We start from the raw sequence: 16299 nt of genomic DNA, 5'->3' as shown, positions 1-16299 counted from the left end.
GTGTCTTTGGGCCAATCACCAGGTGACAGTGAGTTCTAGTTCCTCCTTAGAGATGAAAGGTGGCTGGGTGTCTTTGGGCCAATCACCAGGTGACAGTGAGTTCTAGTTCCGCCTTGGAGATAAAAGGTGGCTGGGTGTCTTTGGACCAATCACCAGGTGACAGTGAGTTCTAGTTCCGCCGTGGAGATAAAAGGTGGCTGGTTGACTTTGGGCCAATCACTAGGAGACAGTGAATTCTAGTCCTGCCTTAAGCATGGAATATAGCTGGGTGACTGGGCCAATCACCTAGGAAACGGTGACTTCTAGTTCTGCCATAGAGATGAAAGGCAGCTGGGTGACTTTGGGCCAATCACCAGGAGACAGTGAATTCTAGTCCTGCCTTAAGCATGGAATATAGCTGGGTGACTGGGCCAATCACCTAGGAAACGGTGACTTCTAGTTCTGCCATAGAGATGAAAGGCAGCTGGGTGACTTTGGGCCAATCACCAGGTGACAGTGAGTTCTAGTTCCGCCTTGGAGATAAAAGGTGGCTGGGTGTCTTTGGGCCAATCACCAGGTGACAGTGAGTTCTAGTTCCGCCTTGGAGATAAAAGGTGGCTGGGGTTTTTTGGGCCAATCACCAGGTGACAGTGAGTTCTAGTTCCGCCTTGGAGATAAAAGGTGGCTGGTTGACTTTGGGCCAATCACTAGGTGACAGTGAGTTCTAGTTCCGCCTTGGAGTTAAAAGGTGGCTGGGTGTCTTTGGGCCAATCACCAGGTGACAGTGAGTTCTAGTTCCTCCTTAGAGATGAAAGGTGGCTGGGTGTCTTTGGGCCAATCACCAGGTGACAGTGAGTTCTAGTTCCGCCTTGGAGATAAAAGGTGGCTGGGTGTCTTTGGACCAATCACCAGGTGACAGTGAGTTCTAGTTCCGCCGTGGAGATAAAAGGTGGCTGGTTGACTTTGGGCCAATCACTAGGAGACAGTGAATTCTAGTCCTGCCTTAAGCATGGAATATAGCTGGGTGACTGGGCCAATCACCTAGGAAACGGTGACTTCTAGTTCTGCCATAGAGATGAAAGGCAGCTGGGTGACTTTGGGACAATCACCAGGTGACAGTGAGTTCTAGTCCCACTTTAGGCATGAAAGCCGGCTGGGTGACTGGGCCGATCACCAGGTGGCAGTGAGTTCTAAATCCATTTTATAGAGGAAAGGTGGTTGAGTGACTTTGGGCCAATCACTAGGAGATGGTGAGTTCTAGTTTCACCTTAAAGTTGAAAGGAGGCTGGGTGACTTTAAGCCAATCACCAGGAGACAGTGAGTTCTAGTTCCGCCTTGGAGATAAAAGGTGGCTGGATGTCTTTCGGCCAATCACCAGGAGACAGTGAATTCTAGTCCTCCCTTAAATATGGAATACAGCTGGATGACTGGGCCAATCACCTAGGAAACGGTGACTTCTAGTTCTGCCATAGAGATGAAAGGTGGCTAGATGACTTTCAGCCAATCACCAGGAGACGGTGAGTTCTAGCTCCGCATTAGACATGAAAACTGGCTGGGTGACTGAGCCAAACACCAGGAGATGGTGAGTTCTAGTCCTGCCTTAGGCATGAAAACCCAGCTGATTACTTTGGGTCAATCACTAGGAGACGGTGAGTTCTAGTTCCGCCTTGGAGATAAAAGATGGATGGGTGACTTTGGGCAAATCACTAGGAGACAGTGAATTCTAGTCCTCCCTTAAGCATGGAATACAGCTGGGTGACTAGGCCAATCACCTAGGAAACGGTGACTTCTAGTTCTGCCATAGAGATGAAAGGTGGCTAGATGACTTTCAGCCAATCACCAGGAGACGGTGAGTTCTAGTTCCGCATTAGAGATGAAAACTGGCTGGGTGACTGAGCCAAACACCAGGAGACGGTGAGTTCTAGTCCTGCCTTAGGCATGAAAACCCAGCTGATTACTTTGGGTCAATCACTAGGAGACAGTGAGTTCTAGTTCCGCCCTGGAGATAAAAGATGGATGGGTGACTTTGGGCAAATCACTAGGAGACAGTGAATTCTAGTCCTCCCTTAAGCATGGAATACAGCTGGGTGACTAGGCCAATCACCTAGGAAACGGTGACTTCTAGTTCTGCCATAGAGATGAAAGGTGGCTAGATGACTTTCAGCCAATCACCAGGAGACGGTGAGTTCTAGTTCCGCATTAGAGATGAAAACTGGCTGGGTGACTGAGCCAAACACCAGGAGACGGTGAGTTCTAGTCCTGCCTTAGGCATGAAAACCCAGCTGATTACTTTGGGTCAATCACTAGGAGACGGTGAGTTCTAGTTCCGCCTTGGAGATAAAAGATGGATGGGTGTCTTTGGGCCAATCACCAGGTGACAGTGAGTTCTAGTCTCACTTTAGGCATGAAAACTGGCTGGTTGACTTCGGGCCAGTCCCTTTCCCTCTCTCTCAGCCCAGCCCACCTCACAAGGTCGTTGTTCTGAGGAAAATAACGGGAAGAAGGAACATGGTGTGTGTTTGCCGCCTGAAGTTATTTATAAAAATAATAAAGGTGGGATATAAACCGAACAAGTAAATAAAACCAGATTAAACAGGCTCTCCCACCAACGAAATATAGATCCAGGATGTCCATATCTTTCTAATGATCCAAAAATATTTTCTAATTTTCACCAAGAAAAGTAAATATAAAAAGACAAGAACGAAGAAAGAAAAGAAACACGGATACGGAGGGATGAGAGCCGCGGGATGAAAGAAAAAAGATTTTTGTTGGGTTTTTTTTCAACATTGAAAAAAATCACGAACAAAAGGTCCAGGTCCTTCTCATGATCAAAACGGTGACCGGAAATTTCGTTGTTAAGCAAGGAGGTTGTTAAGTGAGTCATGTTTAATTTTATGACCTATAAGCAAATCACGGCAGAGAACCAGGCCGTCATTAGGCGAATCTGGCATTCCCCCCATTGACTTTGCTTGTCAGAAGCCGGCTGACCAGGTCGCAAATGGGGTTGGACTAGATGACCTACAAGGTCCCTTCCAATTCCGTTATTCTGTTAAATACATTCTCTTTGACAAGTGCCCAAATTTTCAATCGTCTGACCGCGACGGTTGTAAGTGCGAGGAAGCCGGCTGTCGCTCGGTCCTTTTTTCTGTGCCTCTTGTAACTTCGAACGGTCACTAAACGAACCGTCGTAAGTTAAGGACAGCCCGTTTTGTACACTTGGACCGTTCCTCTGTTTGTAGTACTGACAAGAACCACCAGGGGGCAGCCAGGGCTCACCAAGACACCCGTCTGATTGCCGGAAACACGGAAATGATTTTAAGCGGATCCTTTTTTCTCTTATAAACAATTGATTTAATCTTTCTGCAAATAAAACGGAGATCTATGGGAATGCGGCCAAAAGGATTTGCAACTCGTTGACGGAGGTCATCCATCGGTGCCCAAAATCTGTCACAGCTACCATTCAGGAGGCACAAATAGATAGGTATTCCCCGGGTTTACGACCACAATGGAGCCCAAAATCTCTGCGGGACATTTGGTAAGGGACTTTGGCCCCGTTTTACGACCTTTCTTGTTAAGTGAATCGCAGCCGTGGTTAAGTTAGCCACCCGGTCGTTAAGCGAATCTGGCTTCCTGCCCATTGACTTTGCTCGTCGGAAGGGTCGCAAAAGGGGATCACGTGACTGCAACGACCGTCGTAAGTCTGAACCAGTTGTCAAACGTCAGAATCTTTGAATCCGGTGATCGCGGCGATCCTGCCCAGGTCGTAAATGTGAAAAAGAGCCATGAGGGACCTTTTTCGGGGCCATTGTAACTTTGAACAGTCACTAACCGCCCGCCCAGAGAGTCCTCGACTTAACAACACCTCATTCAGTGACCATTCATAGTTACGACGCAGGGGTGAAATCTATTTACCTTCTTTACCGGTTCGGAAGCAAGCAAGCGCATCACAGGCGTGGGCAGACCTTCTGTGCATGTGCAAAATCTTCTGAGCATGCCAAAAACCTTCTGCGCATGTGCAAAATCTTCTGAGCATGTGTAGAAGGTAAAAAAGACATTACTTCCTGGTTACAACCAGGAAATAATGACACCCGGCCGGGTGGATGGAGCTACCCTCCGCCGTCGCTACCAGATCGCCGAATCACCGGCCAAGATCACTACCGGATCGAGCGATCCGGTCCAATCAGGGAGCATTTCACCCCTGTTACGATGTCACTGAAAAAAAGTGACGACCATTTTTCACACTTAACAACTGTGTTGTGGCCCCGCCCTCTGAGCCTGTCCCATCGGAGGAAGAAAGCTCCGAGCATGAGGAAGAGGAGTCAGCCAGGCCTCCCTCTCCAGGCCCCTCCCCTCTGGCATTGTCTCAGGTGCCGGCCGAGGGAGAGGAGATTAGCAGGGAGACAGGTGGCTCGGATCAGAGTGACGGAGAAACATCATTCCTGGACGCACGCCTCCGAAGGCGTGATAAACGATTGCAGCAGCTCAAGAGGCGTGCTAGGGATTAGAACTGAGTCACTGGACCACACCCCAGAGACTATATAATAGAGGGTAGTGGTCAGTGATCCTTGTGACGAACAAAACTAACCTTGGATAGTCACTAAAGCCTCGTTCGGAACTGCGGAGAGAAAGATTTATTGTTGTCGGACATTTGGAAGCTGAGTATTTGTCTTTCTGTTTTTCTGTGAAAATAAAGGCACTTGGCAGGCTGCCAAGTTGGAGATAAAGAAACTGGGTGCATTCCAAAGTGTTTCCTTAACCCTCGGCTGGCTGTCTTTGTGTGTGTGTGTGGACGGGGACAGATCAAACTGCTGTAGGCATCTCCACAGTCAGCTGATCAAAATTTGGAGGCGGGTCACTTTTTTTTCAGGGCCAATGTAACTTCGAACGGTCGCTAAACGAACAGTTGTAAGTTGAGGACTACCTATACACAACCCAGCTCCTTTCCTGGTGTTTTTTATTCAGCAGGCCGTCGTACAAAGGAGCCAAAGAATCCTTACTGGTCCTTTTCTACTTTGATCTCCACAAAGGAGCTGAGCTCGGGATCGAAAGCTTTGTGGGTGGGTACGTGGGCCAGGGTGCCCGTTTTGGGGTCTTCCTCCTGGAAGTGGGGGTTGTAGAGCTGCGGGGGCAGAAGCTGGACTTCGGCAGAGGGGAGGCGTTCGGAAGGCGGCCCGTAGACCCGATTGGCTTTGGTGCCGTGCTTGGAGTTGGCATCCAGACGGTAGCAGAGCTGGCTGAGAGGCGTCGCTCGGAAGCGGGGCGGTCGCGCCACCCACACGCCGGCTTCGCGGGCGCTGTCTTCCTCATCCGACATCAGTTCTTCGGTGACCCCTCGCCACAATCGTTGCTCTTCCGAGCCCAACAACTGGGCCACCCCCGAACGGTTGGCGAAAAGCTTGGAAAGGGAGGAAAAAAAGAAAAAAAAGAGGAGATTCCGATTTATTTCGGCAAGAAAAACAAAATGCACAGGTACAGTAGAGGTGTTATGTCAAGAGTTTGCGCAGATCTATCACGTGTAACAACCGAGAAGCAAGAACAACCGACAGTGGTTTGTATCAAATAGTGGTCTTTATCTACACTAGGAATATAGGGATACTATACATACACGTGCTACAAGCAGTATCTAAACAAACAGCAATTACAGCAGGGAAGAAACTCCACGAACTGCGAACGCTCTATTTTTATTTATTTTATTTTATTTTTAATTTGATTTATATGCCGCCCTTCTCTGCCCTTCTCCGGAGACTCATCCAAGACCTCAGTGCCTTCCACCGTGCCCTTAAAACCTACTTTTTTCCAGCAAGCCGGGCTGGCTTAAGAAGAAATTTTTAAATGTTTTAATTGGTTTGTGAGTTTTAATTTTGGGGCCAAATTTATATATATATTAATTGTTTTTAATATTTGTATTTCATGTTCTTAATTCTGGCTGTACACCGCCCTGAGTCCTCAGGGAGAAGGGCGGTATATAAATTGGAAATAAAATAAAATAAATGCGTTAAGCAATAGCCTTCATACTTTTGTATATTTATACAAAGTCAGCTTATTGCCCCCATAATCTGGGTCCTCATTTTGCCTACCTTAGAAAGGATGGAAGCATGAGTCAACTTTGAGCCTGGTGAGATTTGAACTTGCAGTAATTGCAGGCAGCAGATATAAGTGGATGTTAATTAGTCTGCTGAGCCACCAGAGCAGGGCCTCCTCATATTACACAGGCTCTTAAAGGGATAACAGCCAAAAATCCTGCGGAGTCATTCCCATCGTTGCTCCAGCTGGTCAGCTCTCTTAAATTATTACCTTGACATGCTACCTCGCTCACTAGTAGTAACTGTGAGGAGGATCTTGGAGACCTAGTGGACAATCGCTTAAATAGGAGGAAAAAGTCTGTAGAGAGTCTCAGTCATCCAGGTCACGTTTGCCCCAAAGGTGGTTTTTCAAGAGGCAACTGGACTTCCTTGTTTTTTCTTTTGAAGACGTTTCGCTTCTCATCCAAGAAGCTTCTTCGGCTCTGACAGGATGGTGAGGAATGGAAGGATTGATATTCCTTGCAGACAGCTGTTCATTTGCATCCTTTTTAGAGGGTCGTTGAAGCACTTGGAGGTTTATCTGTGTCCTCAGGGTTACCTGAGTAGTGCTCCTGGTCTTCAAAAGAAAAAAACAACAACAAGGAAGTCCAGTTGCCTCCTGAAAAACCACCTTGGGGACACTAAAAGAGGAGCCAGCCGTGTGCGGCAGCTGCCAAAAAAGCCAACACAGTTCTAGGCTGCATAAACAGAGGGATAGAATCAAGATCATGTGAAGTGTTAATACCACTTTATAATGCCTTGGTAAGGCCACACTTGGAATATTGCATCCAGTTTTGGTCGCCACTATGTAAAAAAGATGTGGAGACTCTAGAAAAGAGTGCAGAGAAGAGCAATAAAGATGATTAGGGGACTGGAGGCTAAAACATATGACGAACGGTTGCAGGAACTGATTACGTCGATTTTGATGAAAAGAAGGATTGGGGTGACATGATAGCAGTGTTCCAATATCTCAGGGGCTGCCACAAAGGAGAGGGAATCAAGCTATTCCCCAAAGCACCAGAAATCAGGACAAGAAGCAATGGATGGAAACTAATCAAGGAGAGAAGCAACCTAGAACTAAGGAGAAATTTCCTGACGGAGAGAACAATGAATCAGTGGAACAACTTGCCACCAGAAGTTGTGAGTGCTCCAACACTGGAAGTTTTTAAGAAGAGGTTGGATAATCATTTGACTGAAGTGGTATTAATAAATACTGACAAATAGTCTCTTCACACGACATTAACCTCTGAGGTAACTTCTTTATTAACTTTATTGACTCTGAACGATCTCCTCAGAACTCAGAACTCAACTCGAATAATCGCTGACAGCTCTTATATACCGGCTGTCAGCGTGGTTAACCAATCACAAAGCATTACCCTATTATCCGTTCCAATAGGGGGCACAACCTAGGGAACCTGCTCAGTACATAACAGGTATAGGGCAAGAGTCTCAAACTCAAGGCCCACGGGCCAAATCCGGCCTATAGGTTGCTTAGATCTGGCTCACGGCGCCGCCCTCGAAATAGCGAAGGGCCAACCCGCAGCTTCCTCTCCCAGTGAAAATGGAACTTGGAAGGACCGGGTGCCGCCTTCCCAAGCTCTGTTTTCGCTGGCAGAGGATAGGTTACCGGCAGAATTTTATAAAGAGTTTGAAGAAACTTTGATCCCAAAACTACAGAAATTGTATAATAAGATATTACATGGAGGGTGATATTCCCATGTCCTGGAATAGAACAATTATATCCTTAATCCCGAAACCAGGTAAAGATTTATTCAGCCGGTTTAGACAGGTTCGCCCGAACCGGTAGCGGAAATTGCGGGCTCTATGCCATCCTATTGAGGCACGGTTTTGAGGGCGGGTGCATATGCGGAAGGCTGGGCGCATGTGTGGACGGGGCGCGCATGCGCTCACATTTGTGAAAATGTAGGGAAAGTAAGTGAATACTACCACTGCACCACAGGGGCACCCTCCCCAAGTGATGTCATGCTGGCCATGTCCCCCTGCCCACTCCCCGACCGCCTCGAGGTCAAACACAACCCTGATGCGGCCCTCAATGAAATCGAATTTGTAACTAAAAGACTAGAAGACCTCCAAGGTCCCTTCCAAATTCTGTTATTCTCTTCTATTCCCTTCCCAGATTATCACCCCTGCCCCTGCCCCTGCCCGTTGCACACCTGTCCGTCCACCTCTCTTTCCAAGCGATCCTGGACTTAGGACCACAAATGAGCCACCAAGGGTCTGAAATGCTCTTAGGGTCTCCTGCTTGAGCCGGGGGTTGGACTAGAAGACCTCTAAGATCCCTTCCAGCTCCGTTCCGATTGAATTTCCGTTGCTGAGCATGAGAATCGTTACAAGTGACTTTTGCCTCGTTTTACGACCTCTCTTGCCACGATCGCCGAGTGATTGTTAGGGTAGTAACCTGGTTGTTAAGCGAACCTGGCTTTCCCCGCTGACAGGAGGGCGCCAAAGGGAATCGCATGACCACGGGACACCTGCAACAGTCATAAATACGAAGCACTTGAATTTTGATGCCGTGATCACAGGAACGCCGCAAAGGTTTGCGGAAAATGGGCCTAAGTCACTTGCTTTCAGTGCCATTGTAACTTTGAACCAGTGGTGGTATTTGGCTAGTTCTATACGGTTCAGACAAACCGGTAGTGGTGGCGGAGGGAGGTTCCATGTAATCACGTCCCATTTTTTACGATCTGCGTATACAGCGCGCTCACCAGTGGTGGGTTCCTCCTGGTTTGGCCCGGTTCGGCTGAGCTGGTAGTGGTGACGATATGACGTCATCGAACCAATTCTGCCCCCCGCCCCCCCCGCGTTATTCTTACCTTTTATTTGGCCCCACCCCCAATCTATTGCTGCCTCCTGAGTCCCAGCTGATCCTCTAGAAGGAAAAAAACTGTTCAAACTCTTGCCGCGGGGCTTCAAAGGGCCGCCCTACAGCTGATCAGTGGTAAAAGGCAGTTTGGTGGTAGACCGGTGCCTCCAAAAACAAATGAGTAGACCGGTGCCTACAAAAATAAATGGGTAGACCAGTGCCTCCAAAAACAAATGAGTAGACCGGTGCCTGCAAAAATAAATGGGTAGACCAGTGCCTCCAAAAACAAATGAGTAGACCGGTACAGCTCTGCAAGCAGTTAAAAGCCTGGTAGACCAGTACCTCTGCTAAATCCTAAAGAATTGTCACATGACCATCAAGCCACGCCCACAAAATAAGCCATGCCCACAGAACCGGCAGTAAAAAAATTTAGAACCCACCCCTGGTGCTCACATTCGCGAACCGGTAGCAAAGGTAAGTGAATACCACCTCTACTTTCAACGGTCACTAAATGAACAGTTGTAAGTCGACTACCTGCATTTTCTTTGCATGCGTGCAAGGCTCGGCTCCCTGCCCCACATTTGGCAGAGTGGGTTCCGGGAAGCAATCCCCTGTCAATGTGTCAGAAACCCAGGCGGCTTCGCGGATCGGATGACCGTGACTAATTCAAAAGCTTCTTGGCAGGTGGAAGGGTGAGAGGGTTTGAAGCTGGCGGGTTCCCTTTGCCAGCCCCCCCCACCCCACTCCGCAGCTGCTGCTGCTGGGGAGGGGAGGGCGGTCTTGGGTGAGGGAAGCTTCCATCGATCACAACGACCAGCTCAATTTTTCCGCCGTTGGAAAGCCAAAGCGAGCTCTGGCTTTGCCGAACGCTATTGGAAAACCGGTGGATTGCAGACAAATCGCAGGCTGTCATCCCAATTTTTGTTGTTGTTGTTGTTGTTGTGGCCTGTTGGCCGCCGTCCCCTCCAGCAGCCGAATCCGACGAGGGTGGGAGTCAGGGTCCGCGTCAAGGCAACCTGAGAGCTCCGAGGGGGAAGAGGAAATGGAGCTGGCAGAGAGAGAGAGAGAGAGAGGCGGAGCCTGGGCCGTCCGTCAGCCCTCAGATGGAGAATCAACAGCCCCCAGGTCTGGAGGTGGCTGATGAGGTGGCTGATGAGGAAGAGGAGGAACAGCTGGGTCCAGTGCCTGATGCGCGGATGCGCAGAGGAGAGGAGAGCAGTGGAAATCTATGGTTTAGGTTTAGGTTTTATTAAATTTGTATACCGCCCTACTCCCGAAGGACTCAGGGCGGTGAACAGGCACAGGATAAAATACAGAAATACAAAAGTTAAAAACAATTTAAAACCAAATTAAATAATTTGGCCCACGACAATTAAAATCCCAATAAATTTAAAACAAATTTAAATTTAAATTTAAAATTTAAAAGAAAGGGGAGAAAAATTAGGCCAGGCCGGCTTGCTGAAATAAGAGGGTCTTAAGAGCACGGCGGAAGGTGCGCAGATACGGGATCCTCTGTATCTCCAGGGGGAGCTCGTTCCAGATCGAGGCTCATTCCAGGCTCTCCCCTTAGGGGCCGCCAGTCGATATTGTTTGGCCGATGGCACCCGGAGGAGCCCCTCTCTATGGGAGCGTACTGGCCGGTGGGAGGCTATTGGTGGTAGCAGGCGGTCCCATAGATAACCAGGTCCTTAGCCATGGAGCGCTCTAAAGGTGATAACCAAAACTTTGAAGCGCACCGGGAAGACCACTGGGAGCCAGTGCAGCTCGCGCAGGAGAGGTGTTACACGGGAGTGCCATGTTGCTCCCATAACCACCCACGCGGCCGCACTCTGCGCCAGCTGGAGCCTCCGCGTGCTCCTCAAGGGGAGCCCCATGTAGAGAGCATTACAATAGTCCAGACGAGAGGTGACGAGGGCATGAGTGACTGTGTGTAGGGAGTCCCGATCTAGAAAGGGACGCAACTGGCGCATCAGGCGAACCTGATGAAAAATCCTCCCGGTCACGGCCGTCAAGTGCTCTTCTAAAGACAGCCGTGAATCCAGGAGGACCCCCAAGTTGCGAGCCCTCTCCGTGGGGGCCAGTGATTCGCCCCCAATAGTCAGCGATGGTGTCATCTGTCTATATCGGGACGTTGGAAACCACAGCCACTCGGTCTTGGATGGGTTGAGCCTGAGCCTGTTCCTCCCTATCCAGATCCGCACGGCCTCCAGACACCGGGACATCACTTCAAGGGCATCGTTGGGGTGGTCCTTGAGATGGAAAAGCCACCACTGCTATCGAAGTACCACCCTAGCTCTGGGGATAAAAGGCAGGGGGCGGAGATGAATAATAAAATATTTGGGAATATGGATTACTGCAAGGTATTCCTCCTTAAAAGAGGATAATTACAATTACAGTCCATTACTACAAAAAATAAAGCAGGACATAGACAGATGGAAGAAGTTAAAACTGTCCTTTACAGGTAAGATTTCAGCAATTAAAATGAATATTCTCCCCAAGATTATATTTCTAATTCAAACTATTCCAGTGAACATTGATAAAAAATATTTCCTAGATCTGGAAAGGAAGGTGCGAGACTTTTTGTGGGAAGGGAAGAAGGCAAGGATTGCATATAAAACACTGCAAGGGAAAAGAAGCATGGGTGGCTTCGGATTACCCGATTGGCAAGTTTATCAGAAAGCGGCCAAATGGGGATTTCCGGTTTGTTCGCCGCCAGCGAAGACGGTCTCCTTTTAAGGACCTCCAGCCCCGCTGTCTGTAGAGCCGCTTCGATACCTAGAAGCGGCTTGAAAACTCCAAAATCCGAAGGATTGCAGGAGGAGAGAAGGCAAGGCACTGGTTGAGCCCCTGCAAGCCCCCAGAGAATCGCTGCTGGGGAGGAAACAGGCGCGGCTCCCTTTCAACTTGCCAGACTCCGGACGGCGTGGGACGATTCTGCTCTCCGCAGAACAAGCTGGCTGCTGCAAACGTTTTATTTGAATGAATCCAACTTGGGAAGAAATTAGACAAAGATTTTATACGAAAGTACCGATTTGGCTCTCAATTATGGCGGCTTTGACTACCTCTAATAAAAGGGATATTTTGAAATTTGGCACGTACAAAGATATATTAGATGAAAATGGTATTCTTAGATCACGAGAAATACTAAGTAATCAAGGTTTCAATTTAGACTGGTGGAGCTACCTGCAGATAAGCTCTAGATATCAAAAAGATAGGGATCAATTTGGTATAGAGACGAAGTACAACAATTTGGATAAAATTATGTTGGGGATTGAAAAGAAAATGCTAGCGAGATTTTACAACCTCTTATTAGACGAGGACAGAGCAGAAGGAATAGCTAGGAATCAACTAAGCATTTAGGGAAAAAAATATTGGCTATAGACTAAATTTCAATGACTGGGAGGAGGCTTGGAATAGAAATTATAATCTTACTAAATCAGCAATTTACAGGGAGAACCACTATAAAATATTTCACAGATGGTATCTAGCCCCAGCTAGACTAGCAAAAATATTTCCCAGTGCCTCAGCAATTTGTTGGAAATGTGGAAAGGAGGTCGGCACCTTCTTTCATATGTGGTGGTCCTGCCCGGAGACAAAAAAGTTTTGGACAAAAATACGAATTTGACTACGAGAAATAGTGGAAGAAGATATAAAACTTTCCCCCGAAATCTTTTTATTAGGAATGATGGGAGACGGACTCTCTAAGGACAAGATACAATTAATTATACATGTTATAACAGCAGCCAGAATAACTTTTGCAAAATACTGGAAGGATAAACAAACCCCTCCAGAGATGACAATAATAAATAAAATCCTAGAATGCGCAGAAATGGCAAAATTAACTAGTGTTCTTAAAGACGATGAGAATTCAAAATTTAAGGCAGTATGGGAAAGGTAGTACAAATGGTGGAATAATAGAACAAGACTATAAGGATATGTCTATCTCTAATAATGATAGATTTGAAGATACTTGATATGTACATAATGTAAATATGTAACCGCACAACACCTCAGATGTTAACTGAGATTTGATGTTTTCTTTTTAAAAAAACTTTTTAAAAATCAATAAAGTATTATAAAAAAAAAAAAAAAGACGGACGGATTTGTTAGCCTGAGGTGAGAGAGAAACTTTTTGCTGGATGGGGTTGCCGGCGCTCCTAATTAAAGGAATCTTTGAGTTAGCTTCAGAGGGTTTGTCATGTTTCGGGAGTTTTTCTCTGCTGACCGTCTACCAGCATTTTGGGGAATTAAACCCTCCTGATCTGGGAGGGGGCAATTAAAATGAAATATACAGACCGCCTTCGACTTACAACCCCAATTGAACCCAACCTTTCTGTTGCTAAGCGAGACGGTTTTTACGTGTTGCCCCGTTTGATGACTTTTCGGGCCCTAGCGGCCACTGCCATTGTTAAGTGAGGACCACGGTTGTTAAGTGAATCTGGCTTCCCCCTTGACTTTGCTACTCAGAAGGTCGTAAAAAGGGAATCAAGTTATTCCCGGGGACATTGCGACCGTCGTAAAGACGAGTCAGTTCCAAGCGTCTGAATTTTGAGAATGTGATCATGGGAATGCTGAAAGCGTGAGAAAATGGTCCTAACTCACATAGCAATAAAAGAGCTTTTTGGGACTACTTGTGTGTTTTAATGACTCAATAAGCCTAGGTCACAACAATAAATCACTTTTTCCAGCAAACTTTGAATCGTCATTAAGTGAACACTTGTAAGTTAAGGGCTACCTGTATACAGATACTCCTCGATTTACAACCTCAATTGAACCAAGGTAGTTGTTAAGTGTTGATCTGGGAGGGGCCGTTAAGATTCAATACAGGTAGCCCTCAACGTACGACCAGAATTGAGCCTTAACCGTTGTTAAGTGAATCCTTGCCATTTTTGCAAGTTAGGAACACGGTTGTTAAGTGAATCTGGCTACGCCGTTCACGTTGCTTGTCAGAATGTCACAACTTTTGATCCCATGACCCCAGGACACTGCAACCGTCATAAATGCGAGCCCCTTGCCAAGCGTCCGAATTTTGATCATCTCACAACTCCAGCTCCCAGACTCCAACTCCCAGAATTCCTCAGACAGCAGGGAATTCTGGGAGCAAATCGGGAGGGTGAGCTGCTGCTTGGGAAAATAATATTTTTAGCGGGGGTTGTTTTAAGAAGCCGGAAGCCTCTCGCCTGTCATCTTAGGCAGATTAACTCTGGAAAAAAAAATCAAATTTATTTCTCGGAGACGTCCATTCATAACTTAACAAGATGATAACCGTAAAAAAAGATCCCAGAGACATTTTCCGATTAAAGACCTTGCTTGTTTAAGCAAAGGATAAAACTTAAATCATGTCTAGTCTTGTAAAAGGTTCGTTTTAGAATTTTTATGCTCTTTTTCCAACATAAAAAGTATTATAAGCCTGCTATTGCTTCCTGGCCCTGAATTGGATGATTAAGAGGCGGTTGAATTATTCTTTTTTACAAAATTATCCTATTCTAAAGGTTGAGTGGTGCGGTGGCCTAGAGGTAGAGCTCTCGCCTCACAATCAGGAGGTTGTGAGTTCGATCCTAGGTAGAGGCAGATATTTCTCTCTCTGGGCACACTGAGAATATATCTGCTGGGGGGGGAGAAAAACTCGGCATTGGTGACAGGAAGGGCATCCGGCCAGCAAACGCTCAGCTCCATTCAGTTGCCCAGACTCCACCCCAAAAAGGATTATGGGGTCGTTAAAAGAGGATGATCCTATTCTGAGGGTTAAATAAATTGAATAAATAATAATAATAATAATAATAAATGAATTATTGGGTGGGGAAAAAAAGCTGAAATTGGCAGGAAGACCCTACTAAATTAGGTTTCTTTACCTCCAAATGAAAATAGACTTTTTCCACGGTATCAGTAAGGAGAGGAGACAAGGAGGAAAAAAAAATGCTAGGCCATCTCTACAGAGATATCACAATTTATGTGATACCGTTGTGGTTTTCTTTTGACTCTGCAGCTTGTTGTTGTCGTGTTTACATGGAAGCATGGATAACGGCAATGATCTGGATCCAAAATAGATAATTATCTATGGAAGAGCCACTAGATTAAGAAAGAACAATCATTATTAGCTCAAAATCCCATTGACTTCAAGCATCTACACCAGTGATGGCTAACCTTTTTTGCCGTCTCATGCCAAAAGCGGGGATCGTGCGGGGGGCGGTGTCGCACATGTGCATGCCTACACCCATAATTCAATGCGGCTCGCCCCCCGCGCTCCTCCCGTTTTTGGCATGCGATGGCACGGTGGGCATGGTAGGCCCGTTTTACGCCCTCCCCAGGCTCCAGAGGCTTTTTTGGAGCCTGGGGATGGATGGATGGATGGATGGATAGATAAATAAATAAATAAATAAATAATTTTATTTCTATACCGCCCTTCTCCCGAAGGACTCAGGCCAATGTACAGCCTATTAAAAACACAAAGATCAAAAATAATTAAAATTATTACATAATTCGGCTGAAATTTAAAACCCCAAAAATTTAAAACCCAATTTAAAAATCATTAAATTGATAGCCTGGCTTGGCGGAACAGCAGGGTCTTGAGGGCACAGCGAAATACACGGAGGTCGGAGATCTTGCGCATTCCCGGGGGCAGTTCATTCCACAGGGCAGGGGCTCCCACAGAGAAGGCCCTCCCCCTGGGTGTCGCCAGCCGACATAACTTGGCAGATGGCACCCTGAGGAGACCCTCTCCGTGGGAGCGAACTGGCCGGTGGGAGGCTGTTTGTGGCAGAAGTCGGTCTCGAAGGTACCCGGGTCCTATGCCATGGAGCACTTTAAAGGTGGTGACCAACACCTTGAATCGCACCCGGAAGACCACTGGGAGCCAGTGCAGCTCGCGCAGGAGGGGTATCACGCGGGCACAACGGGTTGCGAGACCACCTTCTGCCGCCAATAGCCTCCCACCGACCGGTTCGCTCACACAGAGAGGGCCTCCTCAGGGTGCCATCGGCCAGACAGTGCCGGCTGGCGACTCCCAGGGGGAGAGCCTTCTCTGTGGTGGCACCAACCCTCTGGAATGACCTACCCCCTGAGATACGCACGATATCAGACCTCCGGACTTTTCGTCGGGCCCTGAAAACACACTTATTCCATCTAGCCGGGCTGGCTTGATCCCATCCTCTCAGTTTTAATTGATTCGGTTTTAATTGGGTTGTTTTAAATTATTTGGGCCAAAATTATTTAATTGTTTTTAAATTGTTTTTAAATTTTGTATACTATGTTTTATTTTGGCTGTGCACCGCCCTGAGTCCTGCGGGAGAAGGGCGGTATAAAAATATATATAAATAAATAAATAAATAAATAACCACCTGCGCGGCCGCATTCTCGACCAGCTGGAGCCTCCGAGTGCTCTTCAAGGGGAGCCCCATGTAGAGAGCATTACAATATGGTGAAAACGGTCGCCCC

General features: G+C 47.2%; 1 protein-coding gene across 1 annotated transcript in view; it reads right to left on the bottom strand.

Moving 5' to 3' along the window:
- Positions 1-3306: 3306 nt before the first annotated feature.
- Positions 3307-16299, bottom strand: part of C4H14orf93 (chromosome 4 C14orf93 homolog) — a 33665-nt gene continuing 20672 nt past the window's right edge. Inside the window, exon 7 of the mRNA XM_087891699.1 lies at positions 3307-5374. Coding sequence (XP_087747825.1) covers positions 4973-5374 — 402 coding nt within the window. The 3' untranslated portion in view covers positions 3307-4972. The remainder of the gene's footprint in view (positions 5375-16299) is intronic.

Source organism: Pantherophis guttatus, chromosome 4 (genome assembly GCF_059756535.1).
Source record: "Pantherophis guttatus breed Tessera chromosome 4, ASM5975653v1, whole genome shotgun sequence".
Lineage (NCBI taxonomy): Eukaryota > Metazoa > Chordata > Lepidosauria > Squamata > Colubridae > Pantherophis > Pantherophis guttatus.
Note: the sequence above shows the minus strand (reverse complement) of the source record. Positions and strands in the feature narration are given on the sequence as shown.